Source organism: Lissotriton vulgaris, chromosome 6 (genome assembly GCF_964263255.1).
Source record: "Lissotriton vulgaris chromosome 6, aLisVul1.2, whole genome shotgun sequence".
NCBI lineage: Eukaryota > Metazoa > Chordata > Amphibia > Caudata > Salamandridae > Lissotriton > Lissotriton vulgaris.
The window spans coordinates 1,282,200,506-1,282,215,449 of NC_141694.1; the positions used below are offsets into that span (position 1 = coordinate 1,282,200,506).

General features: G+C 46.3%; 1 protein-coding gene across 1 annotated transcript in view; it reads left to right on the forward strand.

The window, feature by feature from the left end:
* Positions 1-14,944, forward strand: part of MTFR2 (mitochondrial fission regulator 2) — a 147,736-nt gene that overhangs the window by 110,230 nt on the left and 22,562 nt on the right. Inside the window, exon 7 of the mRNA XM_086927415.1 lies at positions 8,313-8,493. Coding sequence (XP_086783541.1) covers positions 8,313-8,493 — 181 coding nt within the window. The remainder of the gene's footprint in view (positions 1-8,312; positions 8,494-14,944) is intronic.

The window sequence follows — 14,944 nt, forward strand, 5'->3', positions numbered from 1 at the left end:
AGATTTACCTTACGACGGTGAATCTTTATTCGGTAAGCATGTTGATGATGCTTTGGAACTTATAAAGAAGGACACAGATACAGCAAAGTCCTTGACAACTCTACAATATCGGAAAAGGCCATTTCGTGGGGCACGCGGTAGAGGAGGAGGAACCTCAACTTTTCGTGGAACAGGCCAATATCGAGCATACAATTACAATGATAACAGACGGAGGGGCTCCTATCAGTCCTAAGGTCGTTCATCCACCTCCAGACCTTACCGGCGTAAGTCCAATTACAGAGGTGGTGCGAACACCAACAAAAAACAGTGAGACGACTGTGCATCTTGGAGGTCGAATCTCAAAGTTCTTCTGCAATTGGTCGCACATTACCAACGACCAATGGGTCTTGGACGTTGTTTTAAAAGGACATACCCTGGAATTCACCCAATTCCCCCCCACTCATCCACCTTCGGGTCCACCTTCTCCCCATTTCAAGGAACTGTTGGCCCAGGTGCAGCTTATGATCAGGAAAGGAGCCATAGAATTGGTACCGCAAGGTCAACGTGGCAGGGGGTTTTACTCCCGTTTCTTTCTAGTAAAGAAAAAATCAGGAGAGTGGCGCCCCATCTTAGATTTGAGAGCTCTAAACAAGTTCATCGCATCAAAGACTTTTCAGATGCTAACCCTACTTCAAATCTTGAATTTCCTCATTCCAGGAGAGTACTTTTCAACGATAGACCTTCAAGATGCATATTTCCATGTACCTATTCATCCCAGGCACAGGAAATATCTCAGTTTTACAGTCGGCCAATTTCATTATCAATTCAAGGTCCTGCCATTCGGCCTTCGATCAGCACCGAGGGTAGTTACCAATATTCTAGCCCCGGTGGCTGCCTACCTGCGTTTACAGGGCATCCAGTTCTATCCGTATCTGGACGACTGCCTGATAAAGGCCAGGACTTTTCAATTAACGGAACAGCACACTCAAGTCTGCATATCCCTGTTCGAAATGTTGGGTTTCTCCATCAATTGCCTAAAGTCACACTTTCGACCATCTCAACAGCGAGATTTTCTAGGAGCCTCGCTCGATTCTCGGCTGGGGCAAGTGTTCGTTTCACAGGAGAGACAAGACCGAATGATACAGAAAGTACAGTTCCTGCAGTCAAGACAGTACGTTTCTGTCCGGATGTACAAATCATTCCTCGGCATGGCTTCTTCGTGCATTCAGCTAATTCCCAACTGCAGATTGCACATGAGAGTCCTACACAGTGGCGGTTTTACCATTAGGGCGTTTGGGCGTTGCCCCACCTATAATTATCAGGCAATTTATTCGAGCGGCGCGTTAATAAAAGTTTTATAAATTAATGCGCCGCTCAAATAAATTGCCCGATAATTATTGCCCTGCGGCCGTGGTGTGTGTCATGGACTTGGACAGTATGCACTGTCTGACACTGGGTGGCGCTGGACTGACTCTGTGCCGGCACAGTGCGCACTCACTGCGCATGTGGCGTTTGCCCGGCAGGGCTTCTTTAACTAGATAACTATGTGGTTTTAAAAAAAAACACCGATTAGGGGTTTGCCTGCCTAATGCAATGTACCCCAGTGCTGAAAAAAAGAACGACGTTTTTTTAATGCTCAGCCCAATCCTGATGCTACTTTCTTTAGAGAGCAGCTCTCCTCTAAAGAGAGCAGCATCAGGATTGGCTACTACTGTCTCTCGTCATCGGCAAGTTGGCAGCCATCAGTCTAGGCGCCAACGGGACCCCAGAGCAGAGATGGTGCGGACCCGGTCAAGTGAAGACAAGGTAAGTTTTTTATTTTATTTATCCCCACCCCCCTGTGAGCGAGCCGTGACTGTCTAGAAATAAACCGAGGCTAGCTGTACACTGTTTCAGTTCTGCCCGCACGAAAACATCGACACACGCCAGAATCAAAAGGGCCCCAAATTAACCAGTGAGGAATCGAGATTGTTCCACAGAGTAAGGCAACACAGGATGCTTGCTGAATAGGACACTGCTTTGTTTCGTTTGTTCAATTGTATAAAATGATGAGGTAACAAATGGGACAAACAGACTGAAACACGTCGAGGTGAAGTCTTTCACGTGTTAGGATGGAAGAAATGGTGAACTGTCAATCATTGTGTATGTTTGCTGACATTAGTTTAATGAATTCTGCGGAAATAAACTTTTAATATTCGGTGTACTTTAGTACTGTCGGAGCAACATATACTGGGTATAGGATGGGTGACTTATTATGTTTTTATGATGAAGGGCGTTCTGAGGTGGCACAACAGTACCAGAATGCGAGAGTACAGTTATATAATACGGGCTAGCAGGGTTTGCGACTGCGAGCTCTAGAGCTGAGTGCGGGAGGCAAGGAGGGGGGTGTGTAAGACCACATTTACAACACTCCCCTCTCCCCGCTGGAAACAACTACCTGCACGCACGGCCGGGACTGCAGTGTGCTGAGCACGAGAGCTCTCGGTGTGCACGCCGTGGGGTGGGGACAGGGGTGAATGAATGGCACTTCAGCGGTGAGGGGTAGAAACAGAGCTCTGGGAAGTCATCCGAATAGTGAAGGAGGGCAGGGCCGTCCTGAATAGAAGCAAAACTCTTGCAGATTAGGTTCAGATCACCCTGGGGAACAGGCAGCGCCCATGGAAGTAGGACAAAACTGTCCGGAGGTCGGGGGCAGGGAGAGCTCTCTGAGATTAGAGTAGAGCACAAAGGTGACTGGTGCGGAGCCCCCTAAAGGGTATGATGACCTCATGGGTAGGAGCAGAGCAAAACACCTCTGGGGCCGAGAGAGAGCCAGTAGAACTCTCTGGGGGGCAGGCAGTGTACGTCTCATGGGGCACAGTATTATTCTATGGGGCAGGTACACATCTCAGGAAGCAGAGCAGTACTCTCGAGTGATAGGAGCATGTCACCACTTTGAAAATCTACCAGCCGCCACTGAATAGTACAGAACTTTTCGCCTCACCACTTTGAAAATCCACCAGCCGCCACTGGTCCTACAAGAGGAACTAGACAAGCAGTGGAAGCAAGTTTCGGGGTCGTTCGAAGACAAGATCCATCTAACGCCCCGCATTCAAAAAGCTTTGGAGTGGTGGGCTCATCCTCCAAACATAGCGACAGGTCGTTCATTCAAAGACGAACCACCAACACTTACACTGACAACAGACGCTTCCCTAGAAGGTTGGGGGGCACATCTCGACGGGATGTCCGTGAAGGGAAAATGGACGGCGTCTCAGCGCACTTGGCACATAAATCGCTTGGAACTACTGGCGATTTTCTTGGCCTTGAAGTCCTTTCAGAGGTAGTGCAGGGACAAACATTGCTGGTGAGGACGGACAACACCACCAGCATGCACTACATCAACAAACAGGGCGGCACAAGGTCTCTCGTGCTGTCACAACTGGCACAGGAAATATGGGATTGGGCTATCCAACAGCAAATACATCTCACAGCTGTCCATGTGCCAGGGGTGGCCAATGTTCTGGCGGACTCGCTCAGCAGAGCCCTCTCGGACAACCACGAATGGGAAATCAACCGACCAGCGTTGGATTTCGTCTTCCGACAGTGGGACCGACCACAGTTGGATCTCTTTGCAACTGCTCTCAACAAGAAGTGTCAATGGTTTGCGAGCCGGCATCCACACAAGGAGTCGAGCGGGAATGCCTTTTCAATAGACTGGTCGAACGACTTCATCTATGCATTCCCTCCACTGCCGCTCATTCCTCGTCTGTTGCACAGAATGAGGTTCCAACCGTGTCGGATAATCCTGATCGCACCCAAATGGCAGAGACGTCCTTGGTTTTCAGATCTTCTTCTGTTCTCTCTGACAAATCCGATACAATTGCATCCTCTGCCACATCTTCTCACGATGCAGCAAGGTCAAATATGCCATCCGGACCCAGCATATCTCCAACTTCATGCTTGGAACCTGAGTACAATGAATTTGCACACATGAATATCGACAAGGATTGTAGGGCGGTGCTAGCAAGTGCTCGCGCTCCATCTACCATCAAAACTTACCAGTTAAAGTGGAAACTTTCTGTGCTTGGTGTTCCACTAAAACACTGGATCCCATGTGTGCTCAGCCTGAGCAAATCTTGCCGTTCTTTTTGTCACTAGCAAGATCAAGACTATCACACTCCACTCTGAAGGTTTTTCTAGCTGTAATTTCTCGTTTTCGCCATGATGGCGTAACATCTTTGTACTCCTCCAGAATAATCAGACAATTCTTCAAGGGCCTTTTTCGGATGTTCCCACCAATCCGTCGGCCCCCACCTTCTTGGCGACTGAACTTAGTTTTGTCTCAACTACTTTTGCCTCCATTCGAGCCCATCCATTCTTCCAGTCTAAAATTCCTCACTTGGAAAGTGGCTCTTTTGCTTGCTCTGACCTCATCCAGGCGCGTCAGCGACATCCAAGCCTTTACTATACAGCCACCGTTTCTAAAGTTCTCCAACGAGGCTGTTACTTTGAGAACAAATCCCAGTTTTATTCCTAAGGTTCCCAGTGACTTCCACCTCAATGAACCAATTGTCCTTAAGACTTTCTTCCCTGCACCTCAATCTGCAGCGGAACGCTCTTTGCACACTCTGGATGTGAAGCGCTGCCTCAAATTTTACATTCAACGCACATCTACATTTAGAAAGACTGATCAATTATTTGTAGCATATGGCCCAGTTGCAAAGGACAATCTGTAATCAAACAGACTATCACCAGATGGATATCGTCTGCCATATCCTACTGTCATCAACGGTTGGCAAGCCCCTTCCTGCTCCGGCTCGAGCTCATTCCACGAGAGCTGTGTCGACTTCTGCTGCCCTCTTTGCGGGGGTACCTCTGAGACACATCTGCAGAGCTGCTACTTGGTCTAGCAGCCATACTTTTACGAAGCACTACTGCCTGCAATCAACAGATGCCGTGGATGCGGCAGTAGGTCAAGCGGTGCTGCAGAATCTTTTCCGATAAAGGTGAGCCTCTTTTTGCTACCCCCCTCCAGTCATAAAGGTTTTGTCATGATTTTGGTATTTATTACTTATTAAGTGATATGTTTTGCCAAGACTTAATTTGTATACTCCTTTATGACTAATGTATGATTTGCTGCTTTCTATTCTTATTCAAGCATGTGAATCTATGAAAGACACCCCTAATACTGGAGAAGAACAAAAGTTACTTACCTGTAAACTGTGGTTCTCCAGTTTTGGTGTCTTTCATAGATTCACATGCGACCCTCCCATCCTCCACTCAGAGGCTCTCTTCTCCTCAAGCATTTATACTTACTTGTGCTACGAAAATCTGAGGACTTGGGCTTCTGAGGAGAAGGTTCTAGAGGAGGCTACAGCCTGATTGGCTGGAATGTGGACCAACACATAATGACTAATATGTTACTAAAGTGAATTCTCCCTTGGGCTTTTCAATGGGCCTATTCTGTTCAATGGTACTTTTTTCAAGTTTACATTTCTATTGCATTATATGTATGTATAATTTGTTTATGATATTTCTCATGTATACATGCACATATATTACTGCTATTTATGTACCGTGGGACTCCCACTTCGATGACGGGGAATATTGAAGCATGTGAATCTATGAAAGACACCAATACTGGAGAACCACAATTTACAGGTAAGAAACTTTTGTTCTTCCACCACAACTACTTCCGGTGGACTGCTTGTTCAACTTACAGAAGGGAGTCCAGAATCTCTTTTGGACAAGGGAGCCATAGAGAGGGTGCAGACATCAGAAATAGGGACTGGTTGCTACTCCTGTTATTTCAGGTGTAGAAGGAGAGTGGACTGCGTCCTATTTTAGATCTTTGCCCTCTGAACTGAAGTTTAAGGTGCTCACCCTGACCCAAGTTCTGTCTGCCCTGGATCCAGGCAACTGGGTGGTGGCGTTGAGATTTGCATGACATCTATTATCAAATCCTCATCTTGAAGTCCTAAAGACAGTTACCTGCAGTTCCAGGTAGGCTACAAGCAGGTTCAGCTTTCAGTGCTCCCCTTTGGTTTCACCAAAGACGCTCATGTGTTTACGAAAGTGATGTGGTGGTCGCTGCACTTCTTTGAAGATTGGGAATACCAGTTTTCCGATACCGCGACGACTATTTGCTGAAGACAGGCATGCCTCAGTCATGGCCCACCTCCAGATGATACTGTATTGCTTGTATCTTTGGGGTTTCCCATCAGTGTGCTAAAGTCACAGCTGACTCCTTTACATAGATTCTCGTTCACTGGTAAAGTGCTGTTCCAAGCCTTTCCTTCACCTTAGTGGGTCTGGGATATTTGGGCTATGATCCTGATGTTTCAATTCATTTAGGTCTCAGTGAGAGTTTTTTCGAGTCTTCTTGACCACCTTCATCCTGTCAGTGGACCACAGTAGGTTGAAAATGCGGTCTCTGCAGTGGGATCTGAATTCACAGTGGACTGAACACAAGGGGAACTTGACTGATTCCACTCAAGTGTCAGAGGAGACTGCAAAGGATCTGCAGTGGTGGCTACTAGACCTCAATTCGACCATTGGCAAACCCCTCTTCCTAACCCATGCAGAGCTAACGGACGTAAAGGATACATTGTTGCTGGGTTAGGGAAGGTGGAGATAAAAGGACTGTGTTCTCCGGCGGAGACTCATCTCAGTATCAGTTTCCTAGAATCATGTGCTCTTCACTTGTCACTAAAAGCTTTCCTCACATGTATCAAGGGGGAATGGGTACTGGTCCTCACAGACAACACCACTGCCATGTGGTACTCCTGGGACAGTGGACTCTGCACCTAAGCAACTGGCTGAGTCATCGGTGCATCTTCCTTGTCATTCAGCACCTGGCATGATCTTTAACCCCTTCGCTGCTCATGACGAGCTCAGCTCGTCATGCAGTACACTGGTCGTGTGCTCATGACGAGCTGAGCTCGTCATGAATAATGGGGGAAATCAGTTTTCAGCACAGGAGGGGAATTGCCTTAGCAGTCCTGTGGGTAAACACCAGGGCACATGAGCTAAGCCAACATTGCTTAGCAGACCACGAATAGCAGAGGGGGCACAGGGAGTCTTCTAGCAATGAAGAGAACTCTGCACTATCTCTGCAGTGGCAAAAATATAGACCCAGTCTGCAAGATTGTGTGCGTTGGCATTCCTAAAGCAATTCTCCCTCAGAGGTGCCTTTTGGGTTGACTGGACTTTGGTCCTCATGTACGCATTCCTGCCTCTAAGCCTTCTTCTCCAAAAATCTGAAGATTAGGAACAACGAGCCCTAAGGTATCCTAGTTGCTCCAGTTTGGCTCATGAGAGTATGTTATCCAGAACGTCTGACAATGAGCACTGTACCTTGATTTGGCTCCCTTTTTGGGAGGAGTTCCTGTTACAGCAGCAGAGCAGGGTCCTACACCCCAGCCTGCTCAACTTACACCTATATGCTTGGCAGTTAAGCGGCGACAATTAACTGCCTCCGACCTTCCTCCAGAGGTAGTTAATGTAATCTCTGCAACCAGACAGCAATCAGCAAAAGCCATCTATGATGGACGCTGGGAGAAGTTTGTAGAAGTTGGACATGCCTAGGAGAACACCACGCAACAAAGTCAGTTGTCTGTTGTTTTACTGTTTTACCTCTGTCTAGCACAGCACAGGCTTGCTCTGGCAACTGTGAAAGGGTATTTGTCAGCCTTATCAGTCTTTTTAAGGCTGTCTGGTCAAGAGACTGTAGTTTAATCACCTGTTGTAAGGCATTTTCCTAAAGGCAGATCCACCTGTTTCCACCAAAACCTTTTGTGGTGCCACAGTGGGACCTGAACATGATTCTCACTTTCTTGATGAACACTCCATCTGAACCGATGCATAGCTGCCCTCTACAATTGTTAACCCTAAACACAGTGTTCCTTATAGTGAGCACATTAGCTTCTCACATGAGTGAGTTACAGGTATTACCTGTCCAACAACCGATCTCCTCATTTATTTGGACAACCTAGTGATGAGAACAAAGGTGGCAATTTCTACCAAAGGTTGTGACATCTTTTCATATTCTTGGCTTTCTAGTCGTGTATTTTTTTGCCTCCCAGTTCCTACTCTGTTCCCCTCCTGGACACCCTTTGTAAGTCTTCCTCTTCTTTCCAAATCTACACCTGGGGTTGCACCGATAACATGAACTGATGCCTAGCCTATTGTCCTTCTGTTGGTTGTGCTTTGTCTTTCAGTATGTTCCTGTTGCTTGTAATGATGCCCTACATTTATGTACATAAGTACGAGGTGCTTATGTCTTGTGGTTGAGTTTCCTGTATAAGAATGCAAGAATAAACAAATAAGAAATAAAAATATATTCTCTCAAACAGGTCGCCAGGCGGTACTCCTGTTATGAAGAAGGGGAAGAAACGGAATTCACTTTCAGACCCAGCTGAACTAATTGCTAGTGCCCTGAAGCAAAAATTTGCACACCACAAACATGACGACTCATTTGGAAAAGAAAATCAATCATATGAGGGGTCTCCATTCTCAAGCCCAGAAACACCAGTGGTATTTATTTTTTCGATTTTTTTGTAAAATATGGACTTTGGGGATGTGGGAGGTTGGGGGAAAAAGTGGAACAGTCTCTCATCTAAATGCCATATGTTCACTGTTAGACTTGGTATCTTTGGCGTGGTTTCCCCTGACTTTTTGCCTCTACCTCCTGTATTTTGGATGCTGTGCTGAATTTCATTTTTCTGCCTTAGATGCTTTGCCACTGCTGATCAGTGTCAAAGCGCAAGTGCCCCCTGTGTAAAATGGGATTACAAGTGGTTCTCCCTGATTGGCATATTTGATTTACTGGTAAGCCCCTAGTAAAGTTCACTGATTGTGCCAGGGCCTGTAAATCAAATGCTACTAGTGGGCCTGCAGCACTGATTGTGCCTCCCACATAAGTAGTCCTGAAAAGGTTTCTCAGACCTGCCACTGTAGTGTATGTGCGTAGTTTTTAACTGCCATGTCGACCTGGCAAGTGCACCCACTTGCCAGGCCCTAACCTTTCCTTTCCCGTAAGGCACCCCATGGTAGGCCCAAGGTACACCCCTGGGCGGGGTGTATGTGAAGGAAAGGACATGTACTGGTGTGTGTGGCATGTTCTGATAGTGAAGTACTGCCACTTTCGAGGTCATTTGTAACATCTTACAAGTATAACTGCCCATTGGGACAAGATAGAGGAATACATTTTAGGCTCTCTGAACTCAGAATTTATTTACACATCTTTTAGTAAAGATGGTTTTTAAATTGCGTGTTTGAAAATGCCTCTTTTAGAAAGTAGGTATTTTCTTGTTTAACTGTTCTGTGTGCCTCTGCCTGTTTGTGGATTGACTGTTTGGTTTTGGAGTGACAGGGGCTCGGGATGTGCATTCACTGTAGACCTCTACTGGTGGAGGTGAGGTGTGCCTGGCCCTTCCTGGATGACTCAGAGCTAAGCTGAGTGGGGCTTGGTTGCATTTAGAGCAGTGGGAGGAGATTTCCTTGCACCTGAATAGGGCTTGTCACCCTTGCACAATGCTGTCTCCACCCCCTGTGGTCATACTGCACCAGTGAGAATAAAACTGTGCAAGGGTCGCTGAGCCCAGTCTAAACCAAAGAGAACAAAGAAAATATAGGGTATAAGTAAACCCCATAACTTTTGGATCACTTCTTGACTCAAGAGGAACCTTTGCCAAGGAGAAGAGCTGTAGAGCCGTGAGGAGTAGTACTGCCCCTTTTCTGTGTGGGGTTGGCCTGCAGTTGCCGTTTTTGCCAAGGAAGGTACAAAGACTGGAACTTTGTGTCCCCGAGAAGAGGTAAAAAAACATTTGCATATGGGGCTTAAACCCCATATGCAAATTTTCTATGTACTACTGAATAATGCAATGTTGTGGTTTATTTGAACATCCTAAGTCTGTTTCACTGATACACAAGTGCACAGACAGATCTCTTGTTTTTTTTACCTCTTCCTGTTGTTGTCTCTTGTATGTTAAAGGTCACGGTTGTGCCCGCTTGACATTTTCAAGAAACGTAAAAATCTAAACTTAAATAGAAAATAAAAAACCCTGTCCGGACGGACAGAAGACATACGACTTATCAAGTGTATGATCATTGTGTTTTGTATATATTACTCCTATATAGGGACCACTGTTCTTTGTAATATGTAATGCCCAAGGTCCCTATGCTATACCTTAAGGGTTCCCTTGTTTTGTTGAAACGTCATTTTCATGTATATCGCACAGCGAGTGGGACTCAGCTATACCAAAATGTTTTTACTGAAATTCAAACTAGGGCTTGACCATTTTTCTGTAAGCAGGGTTAAAAGATCCCATTGATAACATGATTATGTCCATTCTATCAGTGAGTTTATTTTCGGGTTGTGGTGTTTTTGTTTAGCATCTCAGTGAGTGTCCTAGAACATAACCCCTAATGCCCCTTCTGCGAGCATCACTCTCTCAAGCAGAACATGTGGCTGAGTGCAATAGTCAATGTGCTGAGGAATTGTGCTTTACTTATGGGCATCTAGTAATTTATTTTGATTGGGCTTTGGGAGATCATTTTTTAAAAGGTTTTGTAATGTGTAAACTCCTTTTACTTCTGGAATGCCTCTTTTCTCCCAGGGGATCCAGCTTTTAGGGGAACCAGTTGAAGCATCTATACGAGTGTGTGTCTTCAGAGAACCCCATGCGATGCATCTGGGCAGAAGTGTGGTACATTTTGTGGAGGAATTTAATGATCGCATAGAGGCGTGTAATCAGTTTACAAGGGGACGGGTAGGTTAGTTACATGTCTAGTGTATGACATTTAGGAGGGGCTGTGGGGAGAATATCATGCAAACCATGGAGGGCTACTTGGAACCTGAAGTATGTGAAGACATCAAGTAGGGTGTGCTGCGAAAGTGCAAGTATATGTTCTACTCTGAGGAAAAATTCCTTTCAGTACAAGTTGCCCAGTGTATGCAGCTGTAGCCTGGTTAACTGATGGCATATTCTTTTGTTGCCAGGAGTTGTGTTTGGCCATTCAGAGGAACATTAGGTGATTACAGGCTGCTTAGGTAACACTTAGGCTCTCAATCTGTCCCACACCCAGGATGCGCAGACTGCAGTATCAATTGGTTCCCGGGGTTGGTGCACAGGAAAGGAGATTGTGGTAAGCAGTAGGGCGGGGGGCATATTCTCTGACTTAATGGCCAAGTGTGGTTGGAATGGAGTCTGGTATAACCAAAATTGTGAGAATTGCACTTGTGCACAGTAGTAGTAAAGTTCCAAATAAGGGGCGCATTAGCCACCCTCCTCAAAGGGGAGAGTTAGTGTTTCCCAGGCGACCCTCATTGCCTATCAGCCCAAGCCACTGTGACGAGATGTGTGCAGAGTCTCCTGAAAAAGTGTGTTGTGGAGGGTATAGAAATTTTGAATAAAGATAGAAATTTGGGGAGTATTAGCTTGAGGACTGAGTGCCGATTTGGACCAAACTGCCATTGAACATGGCAGGGAGATTGTGAGATAGCATCTTGCTGATAACAAATGTCATAGTAGGCTCTCCATATTTCTTTAATGTCTCTGCTAATCAATTTATCCAAATAGTGGGCTGTCCCATGTGCCGACTGTAGTGGATAGTGAGTGGTAAAACGGTCAGTCAGAGTGGTGGGGGAATAGTACAGATTTGGACCAATTGATATTGATGACGACAAGGCTGCCAAAGCAGATGACTTTGCGGAACACGGGATATGTTAATATGAGGGTCACACAGATATAGGGTGACGTCATCCACATCTGGTTCTGCTAAATACGTGGAAGGGGGCCATAACTTCTCCACTGATGCTGAGTCTAGCTCATCACAATGTTTAGAGAAGCTTGATCCAGTCAACAAAGTGAGAGCTAAGGACCAGGTGCTGCACCAGCTGAAACAGAAAGGAACCATTCTAGAGAGTCAAAGGCCTTTGCGCCATCAAATATAATTGCCATCATTTTAACCTGGGGGTTGATGGAGTGCATAGATCATGCGTAAGTAATGGGACGTGTTGCTCCTGGGTACACACCTGATTGGTCTGGGTGGATGATGTCTGACAGCAATGACATCAATCTGATCGCAAGCAGTTTAGCAAGGATTTTGTTATCCACATTAGGCATTGTCAGTGGGCGTTAGGAATTGGGCTTCTTCCCGAGTTTCAGAATGGCAGCTTTCCCTGCTTTGCTCATTGCGTGGAGCAAATTTTCTGAGAGCTTCTTCATAGACAACTAATAGGTAAGGGGCAAGTATCGGCGTGCAACCCTAGCTCCGTCTCACCAGGCATACTCTATATTGTTTCTACAATATCTTCAACTGAGAAGGGGAAGTCTAGAAACTGTCAGTGGGCCTTCTCGAGCCACAGTAATTATATAGTGTCTAGATACTCACCCAGTTGTGCTGAGTCGCAAGCTATTGTTGTGCTGTAGAGGTTTGTATAGAAGGTAGTTACAGTTTGTTTAAAACCCTCTGGTACAGAATGCAGAATTTGTTGGTTATCCAGTAATTTTGTGATACAGTCGCTGGCCCTGGGGCGGTGGAATAGTCTGTCCAGTGTTTGGCCTCCCCTATCTCACACACCATAGCGCTAAGCCACTGCTGCTTTGACCAGGTGAAGTCTGTCTGTAGCTGCCTCAACTTCATATTCTCTGAGTTTTTGCCTTATTGAGGTAAGAATGCCTAAATCTCCAAAGGCAAAAAAAGACAGCTCAAGGTTACAACTACCTGATGTTAGTCCAGTGAGTTGCCTGCGTATCGCTTTCAATACCCCATCCTCCTTGGCAATGCACGCACCTCATATAACAAACTTAAATGTCTCCAATGCGGTAGAGACTGAGATTACGGATTGGGCATTCTGAGAGAAATGTTCTACAATGCTTGATATGATTTCATCACACAGAGCTTTTGAATGGAATCTACAGGAGTGTGCTTGGTCGCTTTTTTCAGGGAAGGTGAGTTCAAGGAAGGTTCTTGAAAGCATTTTAGGGAAGTACTCAACTGCCACAGCCCAGGAGACCACGTCTCTTGTCATCAGCCAGTAGTCAGTCTTGGATCAAGTTTTGTGTGCGGCCCCCACAAAATTGCCTTCGCTATCTTACTGTTGTTTAGGGCTCCATGTGTCAATGAGCAATGAGTCTTCTATTGTGAGGTATAATTGGGCTCACCCTTGGGCATGCCCGCTTCATATCGCTGGATCAGTCAAGGTGGTGATCCAGCAAACATAGAAGTCCCCACCCCACGTGCCATAGCTCTATAAAAAAATGTCAGGGCTGTCAACATTAGGTCTACACACATTAGCCAGCACAAGGGGTCGGCCCTGAAGCAGGCCGTATAGAGTTATATATCTGCCTGTTTGTCAGAGATGGATGTGCACGTGCGGTACTGAAGACCTTTCCGTATGAGAATAGCCACGCCGCTTGAATAGTTGGAGTAGACCGCTGTATGCGTTTCTGCAACCTAGTCAGCCCGCAGTCGAGGATGTGAAGCATGAGTTAGATGGAGCTCTTGTAGGCAGCAAATGTCAATACAGTGACCCGGGAGAAAAGCAAATCTGAGGTGAGATCTGTGTTGAACATTTGGCCTGTGAATAATCCAGGCGATTCATCTAAAGGTAGTTATTGTGTTGTGAGGGGTTGCACAGACTAGTAGGAAAGCCTATAGTCGTCGCTCTAGGTGCAGTAAGAAGCCTTGGATGCACTGCAAGGTGTGAATGTGTATAAACTCTGCAAGAACATAGCAAAGAGAAAACAACAACAAAGTACCCTCTCACTTCAGCCCCTCCAACTGGTTAAAGCATCCATAACCCCCTCCCTTTCCCTCATGAAAACAGTCCAAAGAGATAGAGGAATACATCCCTCTGGGAGCCAGGAGGCCTTGCAAACAGGCCAGCATGAGCAGTCTGGAGGGCTGAGGGTTGAAGTTAATAGCATCAGAGGGCAACTTGATCAATGGTTGTTCGTTATGATGAGCTACAAGTTCTGCACTCAGCAAGTTGCAGCGGGCAAGGGCCACTTCCAGGGTGCCCCAGGTCCCGCCAGAGTGTTACAAGCACAAAGATAGGCTCCTGTACCTGTAGCGTACCGGTTCACAACGGGCCCCAGTTGTGTATAGGAAGGAATGTAGTCCATCATTGTCACTGAGGTGATCACTTGATGCTGTTTACTGAGAAGTTGACCGGACTCTGAGTGTCATAAGTTTACGTGGGAATTTCAGGAGTGCCTTGGGGTCATGTAAGAGGTGGACTTTGAAATGTAAGGAGATGCGTAGCTTGGCAAGATAGATCACTGAGTACGCAACCTCAGCTTTCTGGAGTAGTCACTTGGCTTGTAAGAATTCCCAGCGAGCTGTGTGTATGATGAGCGTGAAATCAGGATAGAACAAGTTCAAGTTTGCCTGATACTGAGCATCGTGGTGCTCTCTGTCTTTTTCACAATATGTCTCCCTAATTAGGAGATCACTATCGGTCGTAGCGGGTTGCAGGGGCTACGGGGCCAGTAAGCGATTGACGAGCTTGATCACAACCATTGGGGACAGGGCCTCACCAAACACGTTAAGAACATGCTCCGATCTCCAAGTGTCCATTCTTTCCATGGCAGTTGCCTCAGGTGTCCCTAATAGGTGTAAGTTGTTCCCCCTGGACTTGGCCTCTTTATCTTAATTTTAAATTGCCTCTAAAAATTTCTCCATCTGCTGGAGGTGCTCATTTGTGGTTGTGTGGGCATCCTCAACCTCCGATACTCACGTCTTAAGTTGGTTGATAATTCCGCCATGCTTGTCCAGTTCCTCTTTCTTATGATCCAGCATATTGATAAGGAGATCGATCTTCACATCTGTTGCATCGAGGCTTTGCTTCAAGTCGGCGAACATGCCTTGAATATCCTAGTCAAGGAGGAACATCTTCAGGAGCATCTTGCTGCAGGGCCTCAGTGCATGTTAGTAGCACCCATGACCGTGAGCTTTGGCTGCTTGGGGTTGTGTTTGC